At 49.8% G+C, this 10,240-nt stretch overlaps 1 protein-coding gene across 1 annotated transcript; it reads left to right on the top strand.

The window, feature by feature from the left end:
* Positions 1 to 8: 8 nt before the first annotated feature.
* AUP1 (ancient ubiquitous protein 1) lies at positions 9 to 7,932 on the top strand (the record flags this gene model as incomplete). The annotated part of the gene is made up of 10 exons (XM_009574985.1): positions 9 to 156; positions 697 to 847; positions 1,785 to 1,972; positions 2,060 to 2,132; positions 5,121 to 5,194; positions 6,098 to 6,164; positions 6,718 to 6,823; positions 7,151 to 7,297; positions 7,472 to 7,635; positions 7,844 to 7,932. Coding segments are annotated over exons 2-10 (1,043 nt in total), but the record flags the coding sequence as incomplete, so codon positions are not given.
* Positions 7,933 to 10,240: the final 2,308 nt, after the last annotated feature.

Below are 10,240 nucleotides of genomic sequence, written 5' to 3'. Positions count from 1 at the left end.
TGCTCTTTGGCCCTACAGGTTTCCAACCGATGGGTTCCTGCTTCTGGCCCTGCTGCTCTACGCACCCGTGGGGCTCTGCCTGCTCGTCCTGCGCCTCTTCATCGGCGTACACGTCTTTCTGGTCAGCTGCGCCCTGCCTGACAGCGTGCTGCGACGGTGCGTGAGCCCAGCTCTCCCCAGAGCGCGGAGCTCCTGCTGTTGCCCGGGGTGGGGATGTGGTGTGCAGACACCGCTGTGCGGCAGCGCGGGGCGGGAGGGCTGCCCTCGCCCATTTGGGGTCCTTAGCCTTGGAGGCTTGGTTCACGCAGAGGTTTACGGGGGGCAGTGCTTTCGGGACTCTTTGTCCCCGGGACCCATGAAGGTGCTTTCTCTGCCAAGACCAAAGCTGGCAATTGGCTCTTGAGTGCTCAAGGACTGATCTGACTTGGATCAACTGCGTCTCCTGCTAAGAAATTCTCCATGAGGCTTGCTGGCCCATGCTTCATGCTGCAGCTACAGCCCTGCAGGCAACCTTCAGCCCCAGTTGCAGCCCCCCAACAATTCCTGTCCCAGACATCTGTCATGTCGTTTCCTTTTAGTACCAGTGTCCTTTTGCAAGTCACATGAATTCCCAGGTCTCTGTTCTGTTTGTTGTATATGTAAGCCAGCGATGGCTCAGACTGCAGGACTTGAGGAAACCACTCCCCCCCTCCCCAGGTTTATTGTACGTGTGATGTGCTCAGTTCTGGGCTTATTTGTGCGGCAAAGTGATCCCCCGCTTCGTGATGTCAATGTGAGAGTGTATATCGCCAACCACGTGACACAATTCGATCACAACGTCATCAACCTTCTGACCTCATGTAATACGGTGAGTAATTTGCAGCCGAGCATGGCAGGCCTGGAAGTACCTCTCTCCAAGAGAAGTGCACAGAGAGCTCTTTCAGAATTTAGGTGTTGCCGTGGTCCTCTTCAGCTCTTATTTATTAACCCAGGACTGCACAAGCCTTGAGTTTTTTTCTGTGGTTCGGTGTCGTGCTTTAGGCTCTGCATGAAAAAATAAAACAGGGCGAGGAGGAACAGGAAATGTTACAGTGGGTATTGATTTTATTGAAAGAGAGTGGGCAAATCCTAGCTTCTGTATCGTTACTGGCCTTTCAAATAGGTGGTGTCAGAAGCAGAGTTGATTGTGAGGTTTTCCCACAGCACGGGGTGCCACTTCCGTGCGTGTGGACAGCCGGCTGCGCTGCAGAGGAGTGCTGATGGGAGCGGCGGGGCGGTGGTGCTCGGGTTATTGTGCTGGGCTGGTGGTTGTGTAACTTTCCCTGTACTCTTGTGAAATTCCTTTTGTGTGGAGTTCCTGAATCAACAGGCTCCAAATGTGCCTGGGGGTGAGTTGGTTGGTCCTATATCCTGAACAGCAGTAGATTTGCTCCTTGCCTGGAGAAAAGTAACTCTTCGAAGTAGTGTATCCTTTGCCAAGCATGTCAGGAACTACTAGAGAGAACATGGAGAAACATGGTTGTCGCCCAGGGCAGGGGCGACAGTTCGTTCCTCTGGCAGACAGCGTACAGTCTGAACTGAAGATTAGGAATCAAATTCCAAGGGAATTGGCCAGAGCAGTTACTGAAGCCTGGCAGTAACGCATTCTCTGCTACTAGTGCTTTTAGTGTGCAGGTTGCTCCCTCAGCCCCCAGAGGCCTTTTTGCTGATAAGCAGGAACTTTGTCTCCCACCGTCATCTGGGAAGGTAGGCCTTGAGGGGAGGACGGAACGGCGTTTCTTCCTTACTCTTGTTTTTCCTTGCAGCCTGCGTTGAACGGTGCTCCTGGCTTCATCTGCTGGTCACGGGGATTCATGGAGCTGGGAGTAACAGGAAGCCGAGCAGAGCTGGTGGATTCCCTGAAGGTTTATTCATCCCACAGAGGAAACCCACCACTGCTGCTGTTCCCGGAGGAGGCTGCCACCAACGGCCGGGCCGGCTTGCTCCGCTTCAGGTACTAGGAATGGATATTCCCGCAGCAGGGCTGTCGTCACTTTGTTTTAGCTTTGGGGTCATTCACTGCTGAATTCTTCCTTTTCAGCTCTTGGCCGTTCTCAATCTTGGATGTGGTACAGCCAGTTGCCCTACAAGTTCAGAGGCCTTTGATCACTGTGGTGAGTCAGGGACGTAGGGCAAGGAGGAGTTGTGGAGGCCTGCACTGTGTGAGGGTCTTGGCGATGCCGTTAATTCTGCTTCTGCTTTGAAGCCTCTGGGTAGTGCAGCCTGGCCTTGTGTCCTCTCACCCCAAGGACTAGCTTCTCAGTGCTAACACTTGTGTTTTTCAAGTGCCTTTCCCGGGGAACTTCCGCTAAGTCAATACTTTTTTAGTTACACTGGCAATTTTGATTAAGCGTTGTAGTGGCTCAGCTGTCTAACACTGTGCCATCTGGCTTCCATGACCATAGCATCACTGCGTCTCATCTCTTCTTTGTGAGCTCCCTTCTTTTCAAGTGCTTTGAAAGAATAGCTCCAGCCACCTTGGAGAGTGGCTGATGTGCCAAAGCTTATGCAAGGCTCTCTGGATTAGGTTCTTGAACTCATGCCTCCCAAATGCAGATACGTAACGTGATGCAACGTTAGCTGCAGAAAAGTGGCAAAGTTCATGATGGTGATACTAGTGCTGCTAAATAGATTGCTGTAAGACTGTTCTCAGGTTATTTACAGAGTGAGATTTTGTTGAATTTCTTATTTCTTGATATGATTTGTGGATCTACTTGATTAAAAGACACTTACATTTTATATTTATCAGACATTTTAGTTGATTCTCTATTGTCCATCTTCTTAAGGTAGTAGGGCACAGTGGATAGATTTAAAGCCACTTACCAGCAGGTCACAAAACATCACTGCCCATACTAAAACATCATGAGCAGGTATTTTTGAAGTGAGATTCTGTTAGGGATTAGTTCTTTGCCCAGTGCTATTTAGTGCTTTTATCGGCGCTGCAGATGACAATATTGAGATCCCTGCTGGTAAAGTTCAGGTTAGTGAATAATGAAGAAGGTAGATTATTGATTGTGATCCAGTGAGCTACTGATAGCTGCCAGTGAACGGCTGTGACTTGTAAGTCTAATGCGGTCTGTGGGTGCATAACAAGAGGAATATCTGGCAGGGTGAGGAACACGGTGTTAGCTGCTTGTGTGCAATGGTGAAAACTGCTGAAATGCTATGCGAAGCTTTGGTAACCCCGCTGCCAAGAAGGTGGGGCGGTAGTAGAGAGAGTTCAAGGAGGCCATAAGCATGATGCAGAATCCAGAGAGCAACACTTAAAGGGACTCAGCTTAATCAGCTTATCAGAGAAAAGGCAGAGAGATTGTTGTGGATAGCTGCTTGCATGTTGGAGAAGGGGCTTAAGAGTGGAGAATTCTTTTTTTTTTCCTGACAAAGCACACAGTAGCAGTCTTTGCAGGTGCTGAGACTAAATGTTGGTACTGCACAAGTTCAGTTTTGGATTAAGATGCAGTTTTCTAACAGTGACGATACTTTAAATTTTTGAATGACTACTTCAGGGAAGTGGGATAGCTGTCCGGTTCTGGACTGTTTATAATGCATATCTTATCTTTTTATGGTTTTGGCTCCTCCGAGAAATTCTGTGAGATGTGACAAGTTGTATATTTGTCTGTGCCTCCTTTCCTTAATGAATGTTAGGAAGAACAGCACGCACATAACTGCAGATCTGCTTGAAGATACTGGTTATAGTCACTTTTTGGCTCAGATTTTTATCTTCAGAGGTCGAGCAGGTTTTTTTTGCCCTTCACGCACATTGGCTAAATAAATCCTAGTGGATTTCTTATGTAATTTTAAACCGTCAGAAACTTCCAAGGACTGGAGATGCGATAGTTTGAATGGTTCGATCGGTGCTTTACAGAAAGCTTTCGTATGTGATATATATCAGACACTGGGCTGAGCAAACCACCAAATTTGGGTTTAAGAAAGAATTTTCTCTAGCTCCAATCGGCTGGAACCTTGAAGGAGGGTGTTGTTCTGTGGCACAAGGCAGCGTAACTGAAGTCTGGCTATTGGCATCACTATAAGGCACTTGGGTTTAGGTTTCTTAGATCTGTTTATCCAGGAGATGAGGCTTCTTTTTGTTAGCCTTGGTGGCTGTGGTTTCTGGGCTTTTCTCATTTATAGCACCTCTTTCCAGGCACGAGGCCTGTCTTGGAGCCACGCTGCTTTGGTCGAGGACGAAGTCATGTGTAAAAGAAGCTGAGGCAGCTACATTGCGAGCTGTAGATCTTGAGATGGTGTTCTCAACAGCTTGTGAAAGTTTGGTCACTGCAGGATAAAAATAACCAGCTACAAAAGTCCTAGGAACAACATCTGTTCAATAGCAAATTCTTTAGAATCATTGGAAAGTGTAGGTTGGGGGGAATCTCTGGAGGTCTTTAGTTCAGCTTTCTGCTCACAGTCAGACTGGCTTCTGAGTGTGGTCCAGCTGCTCGGGGCTGTGTCCCGTTGGGAAGGATGGAGAGCCCACCGCTTCGGAGCGCCTGTTCCAGTGCTCTCTTCTGGCAAGCATCGCAGTACTTCTTAGGGAAAAGGTTATTTACTAATTTTTAGAAACAGGAAGAAAGTAATAAATTACAGCTCACCTTTAATGATTTATCTTCAAAGAGAAGAGTTGTTTAAGACTTCACAGTGCAGCCTGTTTGGAAATGAAGAGATAAAGCTTGTGGGAATTGAGACATTACATGGGCTGTTCCCATCAGAATAAGGGAGGATTGTTCGTGATTCTAAGGAAGCGTTAGTAGGTCTTAAGGCATTTTTCGTCCTTTCTAAAGGCACAGTCTAGTAGAGAATGTGGGGATATTGAGGGAAAATCTTGCTGTCCTAGTGGGAGGAAAAGGTGACTCGGAGCAGTGAAAACTTTGACTCTCTTGCTCTGCCTGGTGAAGGCTAATGAAGGTGAATCTGCCCTGGGGCTTGCCCTCACTGTGCGCTGGGTTTGCCATTCCCTCTTTCCCAGTCCTCCACATCTCTCTGCCCGCGTATCTGTTACTTGCTGCCACGGCTTAGCTGTGTTCTGTCTGCCTGCTTCCCTGATGGAGACTTGACTAGCTCGTGTTTTGTGGGCCGTGATCTCATTGTGCTCTCTTCCCCAGAGTGTGGCTGACTCCTCCTGGATTACAGAGCTGCTCTGGACCTTCTTTGTTCCCTTCACAGTTTATCAAGTAAGGTACTATCTCTCTCTCTCTCTCTCATTTGGGGCAGGGTTTAGGGCGGGCAAAGCGCCTGATGTTTTTGCTGTTGTAGGAAGAGATCTTTTGGTATGCGCTAATGCGCACCCTCATTGTGGTATCTCAGCATGGCTTTGTTCAGCATTATTTGGTCCATGCCAGGTCCAGCTTCTGGACCATTTTCAACCAGCTTCTGAAGTGGAGAGGGCTCTTGGTTTCTGCGTTCAGTTGGTGAAGGAGAGGAGTCTCTCAGGGCTTTTATGTCGAGTTTGCCGGGTATATTTTTGAAGCTAGCGGCTCTGCTGTAATTCACCCCAGGGTTGCTCAGGTCCCGTGGGTGATTCCCTGCAGGCAGCTCAGTCCTCTAGCGTCTGTCTCTCCCCTGCAATCCCTTGTGAATTGCAGAGGTGGTTCAGACACCTGTCTAGGGCCCAGGTGAGCCCAGACTGGCTGAGTAACATTAGTGTAACAAGAGTCCATAGGCAGCGGGAGGGGCTTGGAGTCAAATTTAGGGGTCAGGGTATTTCAGCAAAGAAAAGTCTTGTGCTGTAGCTTTCCCTGGCCGTATCTGTCTTGAGTCTTGCTGATCTGTTTTCTACTCTCATGTAAACGGCAGTGTCTCCTCATTTGGGGCCTTTCTGGGAACTTAATTAGGAGATACTTCGCCAGTTACGCTTGAGTGCTAATGAAGATTCAATGAACTAGTTTTGTCTTCTGATCTGTGCCTTGCCCTTAATTTTGCAAGCTAGTGTTAAGGTTTGACGCTGTCTTGTGGGGAGAAATTTGGGGTGAGCCGGGAGAGCTGAGGTGGGGATAGCACCATTGCACTATCGATCCCAGATGGGGCTGGCTCCTCCAGCAGCCCTTGAAGCAGTCGGCCCAGTGCTGTTGTCCCCATTCAGGTGGATGCCGTCTGTCCCCAGACGAGCTGAAGAACTGAGTGAGGATTTTGCGCTCCGAGTTCAGGAGGTAGGAGGATGACGTGGGAGAGGGATGTGTAGGACTGCTGCAATTTGGGATGGTCACAGAGGAGAGTGGGGTGCAAGCAGAGTTGCAAAGGGCATTTTTGGATGGGTGTATTTGTGTGATGGGAACTCTGGCCCGTATTTATTGCCCCTTATTTGCTACCCCCCATTTATCCTCTCTGCTGGTTATCAAGGCTCTCCCCATCTATGTCAAACCTTTCACTCCCTTTTCATAATACCACAAATCAAACAAAGCGATTGTTTCTCCACCTTTCCCTTATGTGCTGGGTACTTCATAGCTCCTGTACCAAGGATCTTGTATCTCCCTGTCAGCCTGTTTTGGCAGGATGATACTGCCTACTCCTGGTCCTTCATGTGCTCCATGCAACACTGAAATGCATCACTGAGGCCCTGGAGAAATCAGTTCCCAGTCCTCTTCCCCTCGCCGTGGCTCCACGCAGGCCTGTACATCTGATACACTCCCCTGCAAGATGGGAATGCCTGGGTCATGCGTGTTGTGTGTCGTGTACATGTGACTCTCCTCTGCATTTCTGCAGCTCTTGGCCATGGAGCTGGGTGTGGTATCCACACGGCTCACTGCAGCAGATAAAACTGAACACATGAAGAGGCTGAGACACACATCGCTTCTCCCCTTTGCCCCAGGTAGGTGTCCTGGGTAGTGTCCTGACTGTGGAACTGCCACTTAGGCTTTGCCTTTGGGGACGTCCCAGCCTGCTCTTGGTTACTCATGTGTGGAGGGAGAGGAGAAGGCATGTTCGAAATCCTCCTGGGGAGCAGGGGCTGCCTGTGCGCTCTAGGCTGGGGTTGTAGCTAGGGAGAGGACCACTACTCCTGAGCACGTGATGGTGGTGTGCAGGAGGTCCGGCTTTGTTATCACCCCAGTTCATACTAGAGAAAGTGGAGCTGTTGCACTTGAAGGCCGTGCACCTTTAGGCCACCTTCTTGTGCCCACTGTTCTTTCTCTTGCAGCCTCAAGCCGGCCCCTGGCAGCCAGGCCCAGGATGCCTTCCAGCCTGACTGGTGTTGCTCCCGAGGATGTGCGGATCACGGCAATGGCTCAGCGGGTCAAGGAGGTGCTGCCTCATGTGCCTCTGGAGGTCATCAGGATAGACCTGGGTGAGCGATGCATGGGGTATTAGCAGGGACGCAGGGTCACCTTCCATGCTAAGTCTCTGTGATTCCTGAAAGCAGAAACCTTGTCCCTGCTGCACTGTGGAGCACAATGGCAGCAAGGATGTGAGTGTCCTCAGGTAGCAGCTCCCTCTCTAACAGATCCTCTTTGTCCTACAGCCCAAACTAACTGTGTGGATACCACCATTGCCAACTTGCTGGAGGGGAGAGTACCCTTCTTCCCTGAAAGTAGGGAGGCTGGTACTGACCTGCCTGCCCCGACTACCTCCCAGGCTGCAGCTGCTTCTGGCATCCAGGGCTCCGTAGCTGTGCCTTCTTCCAAGGTACTTTTGGTGGTTGTGTTGTCTCCTCTGGTCTGATGGCTTGCAGCCAGAGCGTGATGGCCTGTGTTCAGGACTAGCCACGATGTCAGGAGAATGGAGCAATTTAAATTGGAGACCAAATTGGCATGCTGGGTCCTTGCAGAGCCACTAAGGAGGTCTCCTGGCTTTTTTGACTGTTTCCTGATGTCTCTTCTGCTTTCTGTTACAGCCGGCTACAAAGCAATTTGCAAAGTCCCCCGTGGAGCGGCATCTGTCCTTGCAGGAGCGGAAACGAGCATTGTACGACTATGCCAGGAGGTGAGAGTCCACCCACACCTCACCCTGTCAGCGTCCCAAACCCCGTCCCCAGCAGTACCCAGATTTGCCCCAAGCAAGGGTCAGCGCTTGCTTTGCCTCCTGTCCTCCTGTTCCTCTCCTCTGGCCCAAGACAGCAGGGCTGAGGCAGCGAACCAAGGCTGAAGGAGAGAGGAGGCAGATGTTTGTCTGCTTCGCCTCTTCCAAGCATGCAGCCCCTAGTCATTCCCGGGAAGCGCTCTGTCTCCTGAATTGCCACTGGACTTCTGGTTTTGGGGACTAGGTGGGATAGAAGCTGTTTGCCAGAACATGCTGAGGAACAGGGCTTAGCAAAGAAGTCTCATTTGCTTCTTTGGTGAAATGGATTTGACTGATAGAAATCATTGTGGGACTATAGATTTCTTCAAAATTAGTATTGATGCTATGGAACACTCATTTTAGAAAGAAGTTTGTTGTTCGGCAGCAGGGACAGTGCAATTAATCTTCCTCAGTGTAAGTGGAGAATAACAGAGAGCAGGGGGCGAGTTTGACCTCTCTGCATGGTTTTGATGAGGCAAATATTGGAACAAGCGTCCAGTTCTGGTGTCTGGGTCTTTTTTTAGAAAAGATACGGAAAATTCAGAATGAGTTTGGAGGGGAAGTTAAGTCTGTTAAACTTATTGTATATGAGATGGCACGCTATATATAATTTCGGGTGAAGGAACCAGGTTCTGAAAGGCTGTTTAATCTGGCAGAGAAGAGCAGAATAGTAACTAACGGTTAGAAGTTGTAGGCAGCAGACTTTGCCCAGGTAATGGGGTAGTTGTTTCTGAAAAGGAAATTGATTAATTAGTGGAATAAGCTTCCAGCAGAAACGATGGCTTCTCGGTGCCTGGCTGATTCCTTAGAAGGTGCTGTGAAGATGTAGAGATAACGGAGCATTTGGCTCAGTCCAGAGCGACAAGAGGCGAGCTTGCTGCAAGATCGGGTCTCCACTCTGTAGGGTGCTGCTGTGAAGGGGAGAACCTGTCTGGTGCCACGCTCAGGCGTTGCACTGGACTGTGCTCGAGAGCACTCCGGGAGAGTCGGGAGAAGATTGCGGAGGCTCAGGGATCAGTTAAACCTTTGAGATCCTGTGGCTTTTTGACACTGCATCAGTTTCTCCCTACTGTTGAAAGTCTAGGAAATTCCCATGTCTGGAAGTTGAAGCTAGACAAATTCTAAGTGCCCATTTCTAAAGGGCTAGCCCCAGGTGACTCCGGGTCGCTCTTAATCACCAAGAATTTAATTTAAACAGGTCTGTTTTTCTGAAAGATCATTTCAGTTTAGAGGAATTACATCTCAGAATAGTCCTGTGGCATAGAGAATGTTAGGCTCCGTTTTCAGAGCTGTCCCCCAGACCTTTTAACATGAGCACAGAGATGGCTGAGGGCTCTTGCTGGATCCACCAGGCGTGATCACAGCAAAGAAAAGGAGGTGGAAATCCTTCCCTGTGGATACCCCACCTGACTTTGTTGCTCTTCTGCGTGCCAATCTTGTATGTCCCTTTTCTGAGACTCTTCTGACTTCTGGCTATAGAGTAGTGATCTCTATACTTCTCTGAGAGGAAGGGATCCCAACGGGATTTGGAAAGGCGATTGTGCTCCTCATCTTTCTTTACTCCAAAGAAGGGCCTTCCTTACTGTCCTAGACTTGAAAGCAGATACGTGTCTGTCTCAAGTTCTGACAGCAGCAACCCCTCTCGCTCGGCCATTTCAAGCTCAGAAAAGGTTCGCAGCTTGAGGCTTGCTGAATGTTTCATTTTCATATAGCCCTCTGCCCAGGCTGCAGAAAGTACTGGCGATTCACAGTGAGACGTGGCTGTTTTCGGGGGAGGATTTTGCTTTTTCAGGACGGTTCGTTCCCTAGCTAGCCGGCGTTTTAACGGTAGCACAGGCAGTTCAGGGTGGTGGTCACAGGAGTCTGGTGGTCTCGCAGTGCCACCTCTCCGTTCTCCCAGGTGGAGTCTGTCTTTGGTCTGGCACCTTCTCCTGCCTCTGGGGCCTGCAGTGTTGTGCATGTGTATCTCATCCAAACTGAGGTGTAAGGCTTAGCTTTCACGGTCCCACGCCTGGGGACATTTATAGCTTTTTACCAGCAGCCCACACCACTTCCCCTGTGCTTTGTAGCTTACCCAAGTAGGACATTTTGGGCGCAGGCTGGTACCGTGCCTGGACTTGTTGAACATTGAATGGCTGGGGCTCTGCTGGCGGAGAGAACCGTCGTGTCAGGAAACCTTGACTGGGAAGCCCCTGCCCTGAGCGCCAGGCAGTGACCTGCTGGGGACCCCGAG

The sequence above is a fragment of the Fulmarus glacialis genome, unplaced genomic scaffold (assembly GCF_000690835.1).
Source record: "Fulmarus glacialis isolate BGI_N327 unplaced genomic scaffold, ASM69083v1 Scaffold44033, whole genome shotgun sequence".
NCBI classification, from domain to species: Eukaryota; Metazoa; Chordata; class Aves; order Procellariiformes; family Procellariidae; genus Fulmarus; species Fulmarus glacialis.
Note: the sequence above shows the minus strand (reverse complement) of the source record. Positions and strands in the feature narration are given on the sequence as shown.